Consider the following 22027-nt stretch of genomic DNA (forward strand, 5'->3'; position numbering starts at 1 on the left):
AATATAATTATCAATATTTGTTCTTTACTTTTATCGAATTCTGAAATTAAAAAAAATTATCAATTAATTAATTCTTTGACATTGTGTTTCTTTAAATGTTAGTCTTTCGTAATCCCGGTCTTAAATTGTTTATCTCCTAACCATGCTCTTTACCTGTCTTTACGGGTTTGCGTGCATTGAAGCGAGAGATTCACACCTGGCATGCACTAAATAAACAAAAGGAATCGAGTTAATTGTAGATAACCGATTTGTATACATAAGATAAACAAAGCCTTATAATGCGACCAAAGTCATATACATGTATCAGAAAGAGTATCATCAGGCTATTTATTCATCTATTTTTTAAAATTGGTAAGAACAAAACATTGTGCGACGCACGAAAATACATGTAGAATGTCGCTGCGTCATGCTAAAACCTCAAGAAAAAAACCCCACTACTTCCATGACTCAATGTGGAATGAAATCTGGACAGATACAGCGATTCAAAGATTGATCTCATGGCCGGAACCTATATTACAGTAAAATCCGGAACCAATATTATGATTTTAAGGTTCCGGCCGGAACGCGAAACACCCGGAACGAATATTATGCGACACCGGGACCTGGTTGGTCCCAGATTCATTGCTTCACTAAAAATTGAGCCTAGTTACGGCCTTGAAATATAGGTATGCATACTTCCAATTGCCCCCATAAGGTGGTGAGCAAACGCATTAAATCATTCTGTGATGGACACTATGAAAATACACGTCACCTATAATTTGTAAGTAAATGTCGTAAAAATATACACGGAAGCCATTTCTGACACACGAGTTCGTCAAAATGTCATAAAGATGAAAAATCGCCACACACATCAAATTCCTATTTCTATAAGGTCAGACTACTGAGTATAAGCAGTATATATATTCTGATGAGAAAGGTATTTAAAAATATTTACTAAGTTGTCGATACACAAGTATTACTGGGTATGACAACATCATCGGAGTAGTATTTCATAATATGGTGTAATGATAGGTCTGATTTGTATCGGTAAAAAACAAGCTGATGATGAATAATAGCTGCAGGGTCAGTACATCGGTTACACATGACAGGGGTTTTCTAGGGGTCATACGTAAGGTATGTTGTTTATACTTCAGGAATCCAAGTAAAATTTATGATAGCAGCGGTCCTTCTAAATCAAATATCCGAATCATTATTATAAATAGATAATCAAATCAGTTACATCTCCCTCGGAAATAATTTTTTTCAGCTAGGTTTATACTCTAGGAAATATTCGTTTAATTCATTCCTTTATTTCTCGGTGTTAAGGACATACGCAACGTATCTTGCCTACTGATAAATTTTCAAGATATTATCAATTAAAATTTTTTGTGTCATTAAATGTCCATAGACAAAAAAATCAGCATGCTTTACCAGGAGTTTTTGAAAGACATCAGTGATGAAAATTTTGGTATGATTCAAAGAAAATTTTATTAAAATTATATTCTAGATGTTTTTCTTATCCAAACTTGTTTTAGAAGAAGTGTACAATACCACATATAGAAATCAAAATATAGAACACAGTTCCTTCAAGTAATGGAACTCTTCCACTCCATCGAAAAATACAAAAAAAGTTCAAACTACCTTGTGTATGTCCTTAAGTGTACTTTACTCAATCCTTTTTTTTTAGTGCACATAGATTTGCCATATAATACACTATTTTATGTGATAATTTCTAGATTCGCTTACTTTTTGAATATTTTCACTTGGAAAAGTCTTGGAAGTGATGATTTTGAAGGAATCCCGTTTCCTAATATTTTAAAAAGCACACTATATTAAAATTGTTTTAAGTTTTTATTCAATTTGTATCATAAAAAAATAAAATCACATCGCATGTAAAACAAGCATAAATAAATAATATAAAAATGAAGATAAGAATGTAAAAAAAAAATATATGCAATGATTTAGATGAAGCAAAAGTGAAACAAACACAAATATATATAATATACACAGATATTGGATTTCTTAAGGTAATTTCAAATATCTATACAATTAAAGAAAGTTAGTTCAAAGCATTGAATCTCATACATTGAGGCAGAATATCGGGACACATAAGGCATCTTTGTCCATTATAAGTAGTAACTCCTTGTTCGTAACACCTTGATGGTAACCCTTGAGGAATCGGTGTGCACGAGGGACGAAGGTTTTCACAAATCTGAAGCGGCTGTTCTTGTTGTTGACATGCAGGGTCAATCTGTGGACATCCGGGACATTGCTGACCGTTCAAGCCTTGAATAACTCCATTCCTGATACAAGATTCAGGGACATTTCTTAAACGTGGGTTATCAGGACACATAAGAGCTGGACAAAGACGTGGGTTAAATGGCCTGCTCGGTGTTGGTTGTGCTGGTGGAGCTGGTGTAGCAGGCGACAGATTTGGTCGTCTTGGTGCTGGTGGACATCCGGGGATTGCAAGTCTTTCTGGACATTGTGTTGAGCATTCTTGTCCAACATTCTGGGATCGTTGCCGTAAACAGCGATAGGGTACCCCTTTAACATCCGGGCACTGGATTCCTGGACACATGTTGTAGGTTTCCTCTATACATCCAGGTTCTTCGGTTTTGAAGTAAGGACATGTTAAACATGCACGATTTTCAAAGGAGATGACAGATTGGGACTTACAACGGTTAGGAGCATTTCGTGGTGCTCCCCAACAGTCTAGAATATGATTTTGGCAAATTTGTAGATGAAGTCCTGGACAGAAGGGGTCGATGACTGGACATTTTTTACAAGGAACTCCTTCAAAGCTGGAGGTTTCGCCCTCTTTGATGCAGTTTTGTGGAATCCCAGTGAGTGGTGGACAGAAGGATTCCGGACAAAGCTGGACCTGTGGACTAGATCTTGGTATATACTGACTGCAAGCCGTGGCTGGTTTAATTTTTGGGCAGGTGAGACAGTTGTTATTTTGATAAACAATGACTTCTTGGTCGATACATTCTTTTGGAATTCCTGCGGGAAGGCTGGCGCACCCTGAAGATTGATGAGGACACACCGCTAGATTAAGATCCGGACAGAATGGATCGATTTCCGGACAGAGCTGACACTGAGATGAGCCCAACACGACCATACGACCTTCTTTCAAACATGTACTTGGTATTTTAGAGGTATCAGCACAGGGTAATCCGGGGCAACGCCTTAATTCCGGCGTGTTACAACCTGGCTCAGTGGTTTTCAGAAATGGACACGACAAGCAGGGCCGATTATTATACTGAATTACACTCTGGTCGATGCATTTTTTAGGTGCTGAACTAGGAACACCTGTGCAGTCCACAATGTGATTGGGACAGATGTCGAGATTTAAGCCCTCACACAATGGGTCCACAATATCGCAACCCCTGCACTGGGCACCGTTAAATTCGATGACGTTCCCCTCTTTGATACATGACCTGTTCACTGAGGTAAGGGAGGGACAAGAAATGTGTAAACAAGGCAGCACCCCCGCTGGTTGTGGAGCCATCCCAGGTCTTAAGGCTGGTGATCCCACTGGTGAAGGTACGGCACCTGATTCTGTTGGTAAGTTTTCGTTTGTTGGTAAGCATTCCGGAATTACAAAGTCACAACTTTTACAGATCGTGTAGCCCTGGAACATGAGATTTCCGGGTACAATACAGAATTCTGGGATGCTTTCTGGAATGGCCTCACACATTAAATGTGGACAGGTGGGGAATGCTCTCCATAACCACGGGGAAAACATGTCCTGACCTGAAAGAATGAGGATGAAATCATTTTAAACATACGAAATTCAAATAATATTATTTTTGCAACATTGAAAACCAAGTTCAATTCATTAGTAATGACACCTACATATATTAAGATTTAAATTCATTAAAACTAAACCATGAAGAATAATTGGGGGAAAAAATTAAAACACTTGAAAAATTTTGCCGTCTATTTAAAATTTTTGAAAGATTATTTTCTTTTCATTGATAAAGTTTTTTAGTTAGTTCTTAAGATACATACCATTTACTGTGAAACTGCAGAGAAGAAGTGTAACAAGAATACTAAGAGGAGCCATGGTTAATAGTAACTTGTCGCTGAATGTCTGATTCAGGTAGGCTAGTTCGTCTTTGTATATATACAGTTTCGTGGGAGCGGACAGCTTACGATGATAGATGTTAACGTCCGTCAGAAAACACGAGTAAATAATTAATTAACCAATCAGCGCTCGAGAATGCGGGGATTCCGAGAACGTAAAACTCCTAGATGACGTATTTACTGTTTTTAGTTGTAACTCGTTCTCATTAACATAATCACGATTATGGCCAAGGTGAAATAGTTTAATTAAATTTTATTCTCTATTAAAATATGTTTGTGACTAATAATTTAAATGAGTAAAAAAGTGTGTTTGCCAGACTGAATTTTCGGTCTCATTATTAGTCATTCGATACTTTTGCTTTTCTGGCACTCCAGAAGAGTATTTTTATGCATGTCTTCAAAATTTAATGTTTAAACAGGAAATGGTTTTTTTTTTATTTTACTCCTAGAAATTAAGAAGCTTTCCTTTATCTATTTTCCCCCTTATTGTGTTCATTTTGTCTTATTCCTGTGTTCGTTCTTTGTTTTTATCATTGTCAATGTTAATTTGGCAAAACATTTCTTTTTTAAGCTTAAACTATTCAACACAATTTTCTTCAGAAAGTATTATTACCATTACAATATCAAAAAATAGAAACAATTCAAATAAAAAATATTAATTATTTGATTTTCAGATTAAGACAGATCAGCGATTTACTGCAGATGTTACCATTTTTTGTTATAGCCAGCGGTTGATCTTGACATAACACTGTCGACCAGCTTTGAATTAGATAACTCCCTTTCACAAATAATTACGTATGTAAAATACCAAACTCAGTGTTATGTAAGAACAACATTTTATTCATCTTAAAATTAAGTTATAGCATACATAAATTATGTCTATGCATATACTAAACGATTTCTTTAATCTAATGCGATCACATATGTACATGTAATATGCATATATTTTATGTCTTGGCAGACATATTCATGAATTCTATAATCAAAATATCTGAATTATTCACTACACATGCTATGTAATAGTTTCATTGAGGAATTAATTTTTTATATTTGTATAGTATAGTAAATATGTACTGTAGTTATTTCTTATAGTAGGTACATGTACTAATTGACTGACTGAAAAACATCTATTTACGGATGGGGGTAGTGGGGGTAATGTGAACGCTGTATGTTGCTCCACAATATTTATTAATTCATTTTAATGTCTCTTTTTTTCTTTTTTAGTGTAATACATTTTTTTTTATTTTAGTATAGTATTACTGATTGATTTTTTTTTCTTTTTAGTGTCACTTTAAGTTAAATGCTGTTTGTAGTCTCCAGTAAAGATTAAGTATCTTAATTTCTAAATATACACTTTACATGCATGAGTCTCATCTAAAAATACGAAGAAATGTTGCTCTTCGTTAAATTAATTTCAAGAAATATAAGATCTACATATTCTAATAAATAACTACATGTATTTATTCTGCGATAGCTTGTTACAATTTCTTTATTCATTTTTTAAAAAAAAAATTAAAAATTAAACATGTTCTGTCACAAAAGAGCACTCCAAGATGTCGAAAACAATTTTGCACAGGAAATGTGCGATCACTTTCCTCGCATGCTTGATGTATCTAACTCGTAATGTACATTTTTTTTAACCATAATCTGTTTCCTTGCAGATTTCAAGTACAGTTTCGACCACTTTTTAAAAGAATTTCTTAAGAACGGCAATATCAATTGTTGTATACTTTTTATTTATGGATGATAATTTTTATGAAAAAAGTATGTATTTTTCATACACAAACCTTCTTTGCTTTCTTATGTGCAATAAATATGATTTATCAAAAATCAAGAATTCCCTGTCATGGAAGACAGCTGTAATGAAAAGGTCATGCATGTGTTAATCTGATGAGAAGTGTAACAACTGTTGTAAAATACACCTGTTCTTAATGACAATAATAAATTTTACAGTTCTCGGTAGAGAACGCACGGTGGTTTTGTCGGTTCGCGTGGACTGTCCACCTCCTCAGGCGCATGCTCGCCCTTGCGTAGAAATTGATGTTGTCCGGATGTGGAATATTTGGTATAGTGCTCAATATCAAATTATCACGTCTTTTGACCAACAACTTTGTTAGCATCCCTGTTGGACATATGTGGTTAAAAAATAAACGTGATTTCTTGGTTGAAAAAACGATCTTGGTTTAAAGTTGGTAAAATACTGAATTTTAAGTGTGTTTTAAATGTACTGTAAATTTGATCGATTTTAAAAGTAACAATCATTATACCCCCTACTTGAAAAGTCAGAGGTGGGATCAGGTAATGTAATGATACTTTCATAGATTCTTTATCGTATAATGCAGTTGTGCACCTCCTATTTTTCTTTTTGATTGGACACTTATTTCGGATTTTCCAGAGCAAAATATGGATTTATCCATGATAAACATATGGGAGGCGGGGGTATAATTTCTTAAGCTCATTGCTCACAGTTTCTAAAGTCTTGTTTTAGAAAAACAGAGTAAAAGCAAGACTTAAGTCAAATATTTTATATTGAAAATTATAAAATTTATGTTTCATTTTGAGATTTCGGCTGTACATAGATTAATAAATAGTAATTCTGTTTGCTTTAATATTTATTTTTTTTTTTCTTGGTGTTGATTTTAAGTTCAAGAGAACGAAAAAAAATTACAAGGAAGATCCTATTGCGCAATATTCGAATTCTTAATTAATGAACAAAAATCTGCTGTTTAAGGCAAATGCTTGTCATGAGAGTACAGATGTCCTTCATTACAAACTTCACATTAGTTGTTAGACGAAGAACGCACGTTGCCCTATCGTGGGTGGTACTTCTCCTTCTAGACATTTTATATTGTGGTTTATCAAGCTTTACGTTAAACCCACTATAATAAATTTCTCACAACTCGGTCAGTTCACATATATTTATACCTGACGTATAATATGGCTGACCACAACGCGAATCTGTAGTAAAAATGACTTAATATAGTTCAAAGTGTGTGGAATTCTTTGTATGAATGATATTAATAAATACACTTATTTATAAAATTATTTTATTGCGATGAGTAACATAACTAATTATACGAATACATGTTAATCGTAATTGCAGCTCCGGGTTGGACAAATAAATCGGGTTTCCCTTTTCCAATTTTTTTTTTTTTTTTTTTTTTTGAGTTAGAGAGCTACAGTTCTACAGCTACGTTAAACCTAATTTATGTAGTAGAGAAATCTGTTTTAATCATTTAGAGTTATTCTTTAAAGTTTAGTGGATTTTCTAAATACAAACATTTAAATGCCGGGTCTTAGATTATAAACTTTAAGGTATTTATGCAGGGATACATGTACAAATGCTTACATTCGAGGCTAATGCTGACTTCCTAATACTTTATATTTTTTCACTGAATGTGCCGAAAAAATGCTTAATCCCTTTAGAAATAATTTTATAAATGCATTACCTTTTGACTGTTACTGAAAGTACTTTTAAGTGTTTTATAAAACTGTAAATTTTTTTAAGTCGAAAAATTGGTTCTTGGCTACTTTTATGAAGTTCAAGTTTCACTTATCTCTTCTTGGCAATTGATAAATTTGATTGAAGCAACTGAACAAAAAAATGAGTACAATATGTTACTAAGAAATGATGGATCTGGACCAAATTGCTTTGAGGTTTTCCAACATTGATGTTCCAACACATTTCATCTGGAACAAGTGCCCCATTGATACAGCGTGTGCTCAGGACAAACATCTATTGTCCCCGCTAGCACAAGAATGGAGGGATTTGAAAAATTAGCGATTTGATTTACATTACGTCTTCCGATGATAACGGCAACATTTGTTAATTTGTCAAAATCAATTGCGAGTAATTGATAACTTTTTAGAAGATTCATTTTAATTTTCTCTCCTTGAACTTGAAAATCGTAAGTTATTTTATTAGAGTTTATAATCATTTAAGAATTAATTGCTCGAAGAGACAACAATCGCTTAAGTGATTTAAAACTTTACTCAACAGATATGTTAGCTGCTCTACAAAAACTACAGACATCTTTTAAAAAGGATATTCTTTCTAGATCCCTAAATGAAAAAAAATAATATTAAACCGAGATTGACCTTTGTATATTTTGCTTCGAGCTTTATCAAAACATAAAAATATATATTATGTAGCTATTTACAGTCAATCCATGATCAGGTAGTCTTACGTATTCTAGACAGATAGATGATAACATAGTATTATGATCAGTTAGCAATGATAAGTCAAGACCGACCTATAAAGATTGTATTTATGTAACAGGTGAAGATAACTAACAATGACCAGTCTCAGAAATCTATACACCATATAAATAAGTGACGAGGGCATGCATAAAATACGGACATCTGGAGACTCCAGAAGAGGAATCATTTGGCGAAGAGGAGTAAACATCCCCTGTTGACCGGTTCAACCCGTCGTGAGCCCTGTGAATTGCTCAACGATCGTAGTCAAATCTTGTCTAAAAACAAATGCTTAACATTCACAAATGCTGACTTTAAACGATGTTTTAGAAACTCCTGTAACATCAACTTATCAGTGAGTAGCATGTCTTGCTTTAAAAACGTATCGTACTCAGCGCAAGCTCTTGAATATTGTACAAGTTGGAAGACATAAACACCATTTTGTACATACATGTAAACATGCACCGGCACCTATTCTTATAAATTGGAATAAATCAGAGCTTCAAAATAGAGATATTCTAAATTATACATATATATTATTTTCTTAACGTATAAAGGCACAGGTGTACCTAAGCATAATAATTATTTGTATCTAAAATATTTTTGAAATGTTACATCTGACGCCTGCTTTCATCTACTAAACAGGCCCTGATTGGCATTACTTTTGACTAATAACATTTTTTGCTAATTTTAGGACGCGGCATGGAGGGCATTCTCCAAGCCTCTTGCATTCTGCCAGTATATCTTAACCTCAGTGACCTTGATTACCACTCTGACAGTTACATACTGATAACACCGAGAGATTGCTGCGGAATGTGTAGTAAACAATAACATACAAAACGTCTGAATGTACTAAAAACTCTGACGGTTCTTTGCAGGGGATTCCCCTAGCTTGTCTAGAAGCAGCTTTTTAATTACTTGACAATGTCTACTTAGAAAGTTTCAAATAACAAAGATAGCGCAGACACAGAGTTGTATTCGGATAGTTTTCTCAAAAATAAAGGTTGTGCTTGGATGTCTTCGAATTTAATTTCATTTCTAGAGACTTGATTTTTGCAAAAAATGGATATCAAAATGTAGAAAACACGTTCATTCTAAATCATTATTCATTTAAATTTCTACGCGTCAAATTCTTGTTTGAAGAAATTATTGCATCGAAGTTACAACTTAAGGGTCATCGATACTCTGATAAGAGAGATAACTCTTAATGACATAAATGTCATATTCCTTTATAGATTTTTCAGGTTGAAGTGTATTTTTTCCCCAATTTTGCCCCGCAAGGTATGCTATAATTGTTTGTATCTTACTTATAAAATACATTTTTTTTTGGAAAATCAATAAGGTTCATGCTACATTTTATATGAGTGAGCTGAGGGTTTATAAACCTTAAATGTGGCTGTTTCCGTAATAAGATGATGTAAGTTTATGTAGCTGGATGTTGTTTCAAACATTTCTGTCACTATTATGTTTCCTTTGGTCAAAGGTGTATCTATTATTCTTACAAATATACATCAACAATTGCTTCAAATGTTTTTAACTTACACAAATTTCTACAGTGTTATAATTTTTCCTTCAATGTATTCATGTTTTTATTCACACTTTTACCGGCGTCATATATTCATCAATAATATTTACTAATGCGGAATGCTACAGTGTAACGCCAGACGATAGGCAAGTATGAAAAAGTCCTTCTCACTTTGTAAGAAATTCTAAGAAATTCAAAGTATCAACCGCCGAAATATGTCTGAAATATTGCCGATCCGGCGTTAAACAATAACAATCAATCAATCAAAGTATCAGATAAGTCATTAAACGATTGAGGGTTAATATGAAACCAATTGTCCTTCTTGTTAATCAATACAGAAGTAAAGCAAGAATATAATGTACTAGTATTACTCTATCAGTATGTACTGGTTCTAAATGACGAAGCAGGTAAGGATAGTTTCTATGTTTCTAAGCTTCATTATTTGAAATGTAAATAGAGAAACTAGGATTAAATTCTGCAAGTGGTAATCCAATTCACACCAAAATCTCCTCTTCTATGGAGGAAATTTTTCAAAACCTTCTGTTATTTTTAAATATTTCTCAATATTCCCAACAATCAATATGAATTTGAATTATCATACCTAATCTGGATTTCATAACTTCATAAAATTCCATTTAACAACAAACGTACATAGCGGGTTCCCGGAAATGTTCAACCAAAACTCTTTCTTTTCTTTTCACTTAGATACATGTATCAGTTTTACAACAGTGAAGGAGAAACTGTGTACTGTGGAGTACTGTGCAACATGGTATTTGAAAAGTGGTGCCAACCTGAAAATTTTATCTTAGACAGTAACATCAAATCTTTTCAACACTTTATACAATAATTCCCACGATAAATTAAAGTCTAGGATTTTTGCCAAGGAGAGCAGTTATCAACGAGCAAGTTGATAAAACATGAATTTAAAAACAAGTTGATAAAACCACGGTTTTATTTGAAGTCATTTTTTCGCAAGTTCTATCGTCAATACAATTTACTAGTATCATTAGGGTCAAATGCAGACTGAAGCTTTTCATACTAATTGTTACACCATTATTGAAACACCAAAATTTTCTTCAAAATTTTTCGTCTACCCGATCATGACTAGGAGGACACGATGGGAAGGGTCGACAGGAATGCTTACTCTCTTATGGTACCTGATCCCTTGTCTTGGATAAAGAATTCAAAAAAGTATCATATCTTATCAACTACCAATTTAGTACTAAGTAACTAAGATATAATATATCCGACAATAATTGATAATCGTACACTTGTAGTCTTCAGATGATTCCTGATAATAATAGTGAAATATGACGCTTTATTTGATTTGTTTAAAATAAAGCAAAAATATGAATGAAAAAAAATAACTTATTCCTTGGTCATATACATGTTTTTGTATTGTATCACATACTTTCCAATTTCTGATCTGTCTTGTTTAAAAGAAATTGATCTAGTTTCTCCCATGACAAAATAACATCTTTTCTCTATTAGCTACTCAAACGGAAAATTCATATGCTAAAAATTTGAGCAACATGAAACAAATACAATGAGGTGTGTTTCAAAAAATAAATCTCACCATTTGATTATCATTGGAGTTTCAGAGAGTGATTTCCTTTTAGATTTCTCAAGTTAAGGGGATATCCAGCTATACACTGCATTGTATCTGTGTAGGCGTTGTTTATGAATTGGGGGTTCCCCATGACTTTTGTATGATAAGGTTATTTTGAAATGCAGCAGGAATCGGTCAAGGTCAACATGCGTCCAAGGAAAATCTTTACAAGTAAACTGCATCATTCTGACAAATTTTGCTTTGACTACTACATACATACATGCAAATAGGAAAACCATGTACATGTATCGTTTTGTCATTTCATTTATATTTCCCTTTGCCTTTATTTCTAAAAGTTATATTTCATGTAACAATTTATGTTGTATATATGTAGGCTTGTCCTTCACATGATTTACTGACAAAAGCAGGGCAACAGGTCAAGTTTGAAAAGCATCATCAAAGCTACAACTGAGGTTGTCCCATAATTATGTCAAATTCATGGGTATTGGTAGCTGCAATAATGTAGCCCTCTCCGATTTTTTTTTAATCTGATGTTTTCTGGAGAGGGCTACAATTCCACAGCATCTCTGTAATGGTGCAAAAGTATTTTTTAAAATTTGGGCGAAGGCAGGCAGAAAAAATAGTTTTTACATTCAACTTACATCTAATAAGACGAGATTTTTATTCACTGTCGACAACATAACCCGTTAAACGCGAAAAACATGTAAAATAAATCTTCGCCAAGTTCGTGTTTATCTTCAACAGCCATGACAGTTCACGCGTGACGTACCGAGACTTGCGCTTGAAATTTAGAATAAATAAATAAAGCAGGTTTCGGTGTTTATAAGTAATTGTGATGAATAGTATCACAAAACATCGATAAATAAAATCATTCCATGTGTAATTTTTTCGTAAACAGCGATATTTAGGCTTAAAATAAGGTAATTCCAAAGAAATCCGCTCCCTATAGATCCTTAATCTCATTGGCTGTCCCAGAATAAAATCTGTCAAGGTCAGTAAACATGGCGGATAAATTCAAGTTGTGATGTTGACATACACGAAAAATAATTGATATATGGATTGTTCTGTATATTTTTGGATTGATTTATGTCTTGGATAACTACATTTTTGGAGTCAAGGTAAGAAATGTTAATAAATTAGCCATTTACTGACAATTTGAGCCGAAATCCATGCGGGAGCGAATCACTTCCGCAGCTGCACCATTACGGAGATCCTAAGGAGTTGTAGCCCTCTCCCATAAAACAAAAAAAACAAAAAGAAAGAGGGAGAGGGCTACATTGCAGCTAGGGTATTGGGATCCTAGACGACTTATCTACAAGACAGTAATAATTAGAGTACATATTTCCCCGTTCTGTTTTTCTTATACACTAAGAAAAGTGCATTCTAGACAATTCATTCTTTCTCATAATCTCACTTTCTTATTCTTGTTTATATTTTTCAGATGATTATGAAGCAAGTTGAAGTTTTGAATAAAGAATATTCTTAAAGTGGTATCTTTCAGATGTAGTAACAGAAAAATGTACGCCTTTTTTACAACACCATTCCCCGTGATTAATAAAAAAAATTAAGCTCTTTGATATCTTAGACAGCTGGGTTTTTTTTTTTCAATACCCCCCCCCCCCCGCGACGTTTTCATATGCAAAAAGGGATTTCAACAATCTCTTTTGTGTGATGTTTCAACAAGGGATATGTTTTCTCTCTATAGGCGCCCGACACTAGTGGTCTAGTGGTCATATGCTCATATAAATTTAATGGCAAAATGATACTTCATGATTATTTTAACTGTATAAAATATCATGGTTTTAACATATAATAAAGATTCTTTTTGAAAATTGTATCTGATTCAATTATTGGTTAGGTTTTCTTTGGCCATTGGATAAAAAATTTACATATCTGCAGCATTTCTTAAGTGAATTGACATTACAGATTTGAAAAATAAACCCAATCATTCATCTTGGCATTACCTTTGAAACACGTACTTATTAAAGACCTGCTTTTCTAATCAACAGAATATTATATTCTACCCCGCTTTCTAAGATATCAAAAAAAAAAAAAAAAGAGGAAACTATGTACCATGTGTTGAATTGAGTTGCATTTGCAATAATTATTTCCCAGATAGATTGACGTTCCGCCTGTCTGGGCTGGAACCTAGGGAAAATAATATCCCCACTTTATTTGTTCTAAAAGCTTTTGATTTGTTTGATCAAAAAGTCTTAAATGTGCAAATAATTTGGATTGAATGATAAAGTTGATGTCCTTATTCCAGGGATTTTCAAAACCAGACTGTCAAAATTGATGCATAGAAGTTTCTTCAGGTCGACCATCCGGAACATTTTCTTGAATTCCGTGTGTGTAAAATCGGTGTAAAATGTGAAAGAAATTTTCAGTTTGTCATTATTGCCCAATACTCCGTAAAACATTTGAATGTGAAACATTTGTGTCAGATCTGTGTTGTTTTTATTTTGAGTAAATTAGTTTAAAACATTGTCAATATACCTGAATGTCGAGGCGAGGGCCATAGCAAGCATTTTCTTTCTGTTGGATAGAAGTTTGAATTGATTCTGCTTTGTGTGCATAAACACCATGTGGGTAAGAAAGGAAAACACTTAAGTGCCATAAAGATTGTTTGAAGATATGATCTTCAAAAACTGTTTGAAAATGACCAACCACAATTAATATTGATAAATGAAAATTTCTTAGTTCATTTTTTATAAGGAATAAAGCAAACATCTATCATATGGACATATGTGCGTTTCAGTTGTGTTTGACATGCTTATATGTTTATTTTCGTCGTGTACCATTTCTTCAAAATAATATGTCAGTTTTGAATACTTCTAATATCCTAAAGAACCAAATGATTTTGAACTACCATATATAAATTGGATTCCGAAAATTCACAAGAATCCTTACAAAAAACGATACTAGTATATAGCGGGTTCCAGTAAATGTTCAGTCAAGCCTCTTTCTTTACTCCTCATTAAGATATAAACGGTAATGAAGGAGAAACTTCAAGAGTACTTTGTAACAATATATTCAAGAAGTGATGTAAATCAGATGTGGATATTTAAACATTCCAAGAACTTTTGGAAAATTTGAAATCACAAAATCAACATCTTAAAAATTTTTCAACTTTAAACTGTTGCACCCCGTTATTACCAGACCTATCTTTGTAATCATATGAAGCAAAATTTGTGCAAAATCTTATGCGTGAAAAGAAGAAAACACTTGCCCTGGCCTTCAACTCGACATTTAGATATATCAACGACATATTGTCAATTAATAATTGTAATGTCTATTCTTATGTCGATACGATATAAACTGGTGAGCTTAAGATACCACAGAGTCTGACATCTGTTTCAAATTTGGATATTTTACTTGAAAAGACGTTAATTGGTAATCTAACAACCAGGCTCTATGATAAACGTGATGACTTTATCTTTTCTATGTCAACTTTCCTTACTTATAAAGCGAAATACATGTACATTCATCACCTGCATACGGAGATTATGTATCTCAGTTGATTCGATACGCAAGAGCATGCTAAAACGAGATAAATTATTGACAAACAAGTTGATGAAATAAAAATATCAACAGTCTCGTTTAAAGTCACCATTTCATAAGTTCGGTCGATACAATGACCTTGTCAGCAAATACAATTTATCAAATGAATATGTCAAATGCTGACTGACGTTTTTCATACTGATTGTAAGTCCATTATATATACACTGAATTGACGACGAGTTTTCCCGTTATTCCCCGATCATGATAAGGAGCACACGGCGGGTGTGACCGGTCAGCAGAGGATGCTCACTCCTCCATCATTGCATCTGATCCCACCTCTGATGTTTTGGAGATCCGCGTTTGCTCTGCTCCTGTTTTGTATTGTTTTAAGGACTATAGATTTTGAATACCGTTCGTCTCCATATGTTTCAGTCATGTACGTACCTGTTGTATAAATACTGGAAAGTAAAGAAAATGAACTAGATGTAGACAATTAAGAAGACTAGAAAGGAGATTTCATCACATTTATAATTCTGCTCTTTTTACATATACCTACATGTGCCTTTTTAAACTTGTAGAATCAATACCAATTTATACTACATGATAATTTCATTTCTTTATGCATGAATATTGCTTATCCTCATAAGCCCAATGTTGTAGTTATGCCTGAATTAGCAAATAACATGTACTGTATATTACAAAGCCTTCTTTCAGTACCTGAAACTATTGACCGTCAAGTTACAGAAAGGTAATCGAAAATTTCTGAGCAGGTTCGTTAAATTTATTTCTCTTCGTCAATTTCTTCTGACAAATCTTTTTTATATTTGTGTTATTGTATGGAATTTACAATCTGATTTAGGAATTAAGAAGTGGACATAAACGCCGCCCTACTCGATGACTCGTTGAAAAATGAAAATACTTAGCGTTCAAATTATATTTTGGATATGCTGCTCGCTTGGTCTTTCGTGGACATCGGGTAATTCTTTTTAACTGTACATGTATTTATATTGAATCCAAATAAATCGATCTTAGGAAATTCGTCACATGATAAATGACATTACTTTATACATAAAGATGCCTTTGATCCATTCGCTGGTCCCCATGGATACCTGACCAATAGACACGGACTGAAGATCAGGTGTAGGAGTTCTCGTTCGTGTCCAGCCAAATCAGTGTGTTACCAAAGAACCTGTGCTCTAGGTACGTACATTTTGAAGGCTCTTCTCACAGACTTAACGCTTTTGGTTAAGATATGTGTAGATTTTAATAAAGTGTTATATTCCAGCTAGTTGAATTGTTTTGAGATATATTTTGTTATAACTCTAGATATATGTAAGATGTTAAGGTTCTTAGTAGAAGAAGAAGGTTAAATTTTTAGGTATATAATTCTGGACAATTATCATGTAGAGACGATATTCCGTGGTTAAATTAAGTAGTTAAAAACACAATATCTAACCAATGGTATGAAACACGTCAGCACCAAAAAATGTAAATCACTTTATTCGCGTGAACTTTATTTTCGTGTAATTACCCGAGACCATGAGCTCGAGAAAATTTCATTCTCGTGTATAATAATAATATTATTATTATTATTAACATCGATTCGTGAAAATTATTTCTCGCTTATAAAGAGTCAATGACTATCTGCGAAAATAAAGGTGTCGCGAAAAATTAGTGATCTACAACGCGGCCCAAAGATGGATTAAATATGCTAACAAGCAACTCATTATAACGAGCAACAAAAAATTTGCAAAATCCTGACTTCAAACTATTTGGAAATCTCTGTAACATCAACTTACCTGTCACTAGCCTGCCGCGGTTTTAAAAATTAATCGTATTTAAAGTTTAAATAAAATTATTTTGTTTCCATACAGTTTAGAGGTCCTTGTCGTCTGTAGTTAGTAAAACATCTAAACATGAAACAGATGTGGCAGACTCTGCGGTATTTTTTAATTTGGAATTAACTGGGATATCGAGTACACACATAAATGTTGAGTTAAAGACCACGGCAAGTGTTTTCTTCTTTTCAAGCAGAAATAGGTTTGATATAAATTCTACTTCATAGGATTTTTTTTAAAATATCGGTTTATAATAAAGGCGCATAATAAGTGTCAATCCGAATTCCAATAGATTGTTAGAAGGAGGGTCTATAAATCTATAAATATATAGATGCTGTCAATGAAAAAATGGTTGATGATTCAGTTCATTATGTCTGAGGTTTCTCATTTACAGCAAAACATATTTTGTGAGGAATAAAGATAGGGCGTAGTAGAGTATTCTCTTTAAGTATGTTGACATAATCTAGTGATCCAGTATGAATGGGGTAGTTCAAATCATCTTGGTTGACTAGAATGTTTAATTAAAAGAATACCTGGTAAAAGACTGAATTGTACTTTCTAAGAATTCTCTTCTCAGAAATTGAAATGAACATTTTAGAGACCGTTTTCTTTTCTGACAGCTGGCAACCCCTGTAAAATAAAGACTCCACTTCTTACGAAGACAAACACACTGGTGACATGTTCCTACCCTTCCTCCTGTCCTCGTGGCTACCAGTGTGTGTCGGTACAGGGAACACCATTGTCTGTGTGCTGCTACAGTAACACATACAGAGGATCAACTCGGAAGCATTCAGGTTATCTTTCTTTTTTTCTATTCAATATCAGTTTTTCTCGTTATGTAAATATTCTTCAGAAAAATTGCCAGTTGTGACAAATTTCAATTACCTTTAAGTAAATGAATTAGTTCTCGTGAATGTACCTGGTGATTTTTTTTCTATAAAGCACTAAGAAGATCGTAACAACTGTTCATTCAATCTTTGTGTTTTTTCTTTATCTTTATAGAGCCCGGAAATAACTGTCCTCCTCCGCCACAATGTGCGAGACCTCCACCCCACTGTCAGCTAAAATTCAAACTAGCTAGGACGGAAGCTGGTATTTGTCCAGTAGGGTGCTTATACGACTGTAAATGTCCAGAACGCCCGGTCTGTAGAAAACACAGATATTGCACCGTATCCTATAAGTACAAAAAAGTTGGACAAAAGCTATGTCCCGTTCGTTGCAATTATAAGTGCTCATGTCCCCCATTGCCGAAATGTGTGATCCCAAAAGGGACAAATAGTAAGCTGTGCCATCCAAGATATATTTTCACCAGAATTAGAGGACATCGTTGCCCAGTAAGATGCGTTTTAGATTGCCAATGTCCTCCACTACCAAAGTGTTCACCATTGACAAAAACAAAAGGATACGGTCACTTGTGTCACGAAAAGTACCTCTTTAAGAAGATCAATGACAAAAACTGTGCTGTCAAATGTATACCAGTCTGTGTTTGTCCACCGAAACCTTCTTGCATAGTTAAGAACAACGGAAGGCAATGCCAAAAGATTTATGACTTTAAGCAAATCAATGGCAAGAGATGCCCGATAAAGTGCACATCTAGATGTCTTTGTCCTCCCCCGCCAAAATGTCCCCGTATTCCAAACGATGGAAAGGGTCGATCATGTCGTCATGTATATAAATACCAGATAAGATTTGGCAAACGTTGTCCAGTCAGTTGCCAAATACAGTGCGGTTGTCCTTTCCCTCCTGAATGCCCTAAACCTCCGAAAGGTCAAGAAAACCTTTGCTCTCCTGTATATAGTTACATACATATCAATGACTTGAAATGCCCAGTGAAATGCCGGCTAAGGTGCAGGTGCCCGCCACTTCCCAAATGCCCACCTCTCAAACCTAACGAGACCAAACTTTGTAAGCCATTGTACACTTATAAGAAAATCCAGGGCAGAAGATGTGCTGTTAAATGTCAATTGATCTGTAGATGTCCACCAGCGCCCAAGTGTGAATTTGTTAGGGGAAGGTATGCTAGACTATGCAAGCCTTACTATAAGTTCAAAATAATACGAGGAAATAAGTGTCCTGTTGAATGTAAAAACAAGTGCAAATGTCCGCCTATCCCAAAATGTCCACCTCTTACTAAATATGGCAAATACAAAAAGCTCTGTCGAAGAGTATTTATAAATGCCAAAGTAAATGGGATCTTGTGCCCTGTAAAATGTACATCTAAATGTCAGTGTCCTCCACTTCCTAACTGTCCACCAGTCAAGAAACCAAAGTATGGAACCTGTTTCCCAGACTATACTTTCCAAGAGATTAATGGTCTAACATGTGCCATCAAATGTAAAAATAAATGCAATTGTAATCCCTTGCCAAAATGTCCAAAAATTGATGACCAATCAAGGCGTTTATGCAGAAGAAGATATATCTTTTCCAAACCAGATCAAGGTTTGAGTTGTCCAATTAAATGTATTTTAGAGTGCCGGTGTCCTCCACTCCCTAGGTGTCCTCCACTTCCTGTGCATAAGAAGAGCCTTTGTAAGCACGTTATTAAGTACAAAACATTCCACAAGAAACAATGTGCCATCAGTTGTTCTACTGATTGCCACTGCCCACCTTTACCAAAACTTCCAAAAGTAATTCCCCAAAATTGCCACATTAAGTACATTTTTAAAAATATTTTTAATTTACTTTGTGCAGTTAGATATAAACTAGTATGTCTGTGTCCAAAACCTCCAAAGTGCCCAATCATCAAGCGAAATTCAAAGTACGGTGATCTCTGCGTGAACCAGTTTAGCTATAAAATGATAGGAAAGAAAAAATGTCCCATAAAGTGTAGTAAAAAATGTAGTTGTCCTCCTCTGCCAGATTGCTCTACACGTGGTCAAGGATTGTGTCAACCTGTCTATCAGTATAAAAAGATCAACGGGCTGAATTGTGCTGTGAGTTGTAAAGCGACGTGTCGCTGTCCACCTGTTCCAAAATGTCCACCAATCCCTAAAAATGCCACAATCGCCAAGCAGTGCCACCCCATTTATGTCTACGAGAAGGTATATGGCAATCTTTGTCCGGTGCGGTGTAATGTGGATTGCTTATGTCCCCCTGCTCCCATATGTCCGAAAATCATAGAACAGAACAAGGAAACATGCAGTCCTAAATATCAGTTCAAGAATATAAAGGGGGTCCATTGTCCTGTAAAATGTGAAGCAGAATGCCAATGTCCAAAATTCCCTAAATGTCCTCCTCTTGACAAGTATAAAGATCTGCAAGACTTTTGTAGATATACGTATACATATAAAAAGATACACAACAAAGTATGTGCAGTGAAATGTGATGTTCAATGCACTTGTCCACCTTTCCCAGAATGTCCAAAAATTGGAAAGAATAAAGGACACTTGTGTAATTACATTTATAGGTACAAAACTATTGGCGGTAGGAAATGTGCTGTCAAATGTGACAGAGTTTGTCACTGTCCACCCAAACCGAAATGTCCACCAATAAAAACTTATCACAACTATAAAAATATCTGTAGCTATGATTATCACTACAGGTACATCCACGGCATAAGGTGCCCAGTAAGATGCAACATAGGTTGCTTTTGTCCAACTCTGCCAAAATGTCCCAAACTACCAACAATTCCTAAATACAAAGATCTGTGCTACTATGACTTTGACTTTAAAAACATAAATGGTCGTATCTGTCCCATAAAATGCAAGGTCAAATGCAACTGTCCTCAACCACCCAAATGTCCCAAAATTCCTGTTTACAAAGGATACCCCGGAGTCTGCGGAAAAGTCCTGCAGTACAAGACCATCAAAGGTCTGCACTGTGCCTTTTCTTGCAAAATCAAGTGCAAATGTCCTCCTAAGCCCAAGTGTAAGAGCCCGGCCCACGCTCACAGTTCCTATAAGTATAAAAAGTTTAGTGACATCAAATGTCCTGTGAAATGTGTGTACAAATATGATCCAGAGTTTGGACCACACACAAATCACCACACTATTCATAGGATAAAAACTTCTGGTCCAGGTCCGTCTCACTATGCAAAATATAACAACATACACCATGTGTTTTATGAGCATCACTCTTGGAATGAACACAATACTGGTCATCGAGGAATGCAGGACTACAATTACGATTATGGTGGATAATATGATCATGGATATTGACATTTTCTTAATAAAAGAGAGTAATTGTATCATAATTGCTTACTGCTGAAAATATGTCAATAAATTTGTTACTACACTGATTTTTTTAAAAATTTCTTTGCATGAATTACACAGATAACGAGCAGTAGTCAAGCTCAAAAGCTGTTGGAAACAATATAGATTTGGGGCTGAACAAAAACGAACCCTTCAAACATCAGAGGCGGGATCAGATGCCATAAGCAGCCCCGTCGACTGGTCGCCATGCCCGCCATGTGTTCAGATCATTGTTTTGATCGGGAAATTGTTAAATTTGTAAACAATCCAGTGGCTTGTCTAACAATTAGAACGAAAAACGTCAGTCAGTATTTTTAAATTGTATTTCCCAATTTGACAAGGTGATTAGGTTGACCAAAGAAAGATAATTAAAGACCTTGGATATTCTTGTTTCATCAATTTATTTGTCAATGGCTTGCCTCATTTAATTAAATGTTCATACGTAGCCTGCGTTGCATATCAAATTAACAAAGAGACATAAAATTCATAAATCACATATGCATGTGACAAGTTCAAGTCATCACGTTCATTCTGAAGGTTTGTTGTTATTAAGGTTACCATTAATATCTTTTTCGATTAAAAAATTCAAATTATGAAATGCATGTGTCAGACTCTGTGGTATATCTTTTAACTTCATTTAATCATATCTCCCGCTTGAAAAGCGGGAGGGTATAAGACTGCGCAATATTAACTGGCAATATTGGAAATATGCAGCTTACGTCATTTCTATCTGTTACAATCAAAACATTCAATGATAGACAATGAAATGGGCGGGTACAATTCGACGCGGACGGCCGAGAAAACATTGGATTGAAATTCTAGTTTGAAATTCATTTTCAATCCACCTCAGCTACGCTAGAAGGCACATTATTACTGATTGACCCAGAAGACAAATAATTTCAATTTTGAAAATAATATATAAATCAGAATTTTCTATCCAGCGTTTTAAAGAAATATACATGTATGTAGGGACAATTATCTGATTTCTGTTTGGCATAATTTATGTATGTGTTATATTGCGTTGGGGAAGGGGGAGCTTAACAATCTTGGAAATAAATAAGAAAGTTGTCAAACATTTTTCATTGAATAAAAAACAAAAAGCTCTTGTCATCCTAAAAATTAATTGGTACAAAGC

At 34.5% G+C, this 22027-nt stretch overlaps 2 protein-coding genes across 2 annotated transcripts; one reads left to right on the forward strand and one right to left on the reverse strand.

Moving 5' to 3' along the window:
- Positions 1-1811: 1811 nt before the first annotated feature.
- On the reverse strand, positions 1812-4153 carry LOC134242693 (uncharacterized). Its single transcript, XM_062724794.1, has 2 exons — positions 3997-4153; positions 1812-3738 (listed from the first exon to the last, which is right to left on the reverse strand). The coding sequence occupies exons 1-2, from the start codon at positions 4049-4051 to the stop codon at positions 2039-2041; spliced, it is 1755 nt and encodes a 584-aa protein (XP_062580778.1). The 5' UTR covers positions 4052-4153; the 3' UTR covers positions 1812-2038.
- LOC134242705 (balbiani ring protein 3-like) lies at positions 4075-20841 on the forward strand. The gene is made up of 4 exons (XM_062724834.1): positions 4075-4087; positions 15939-16064; positions 17323-17496; positions 17807-20841. Exons 1-4 carry the CDS (start codon positions 4075-4077, stop codon positions 20839-20841), a joined length of 3348 nt encoding a protein of 1115 aa, XP_062580818.1.
- The last annotated feature ends 1186 nt before the right edge of the window (positions 20842-22027 follow it).

Source organism: Saccostrea cucullata, unplaced genomic scaffold, assembly GCF_032062105.1.
Source record: "Saccostrea cucullata isolate Sc308-1 unplaced genomic scaffold, CSIRO_AGI_Scuc_v1 ctg138, whole genome shotgun sequence".
NCBI classification, from domain to species: Eukaryota; Metazoa; Mollusca; class Bivalvia; order Ostreida; family Ostreidae; genus Saccostrea; species Saccostrea cuccullata.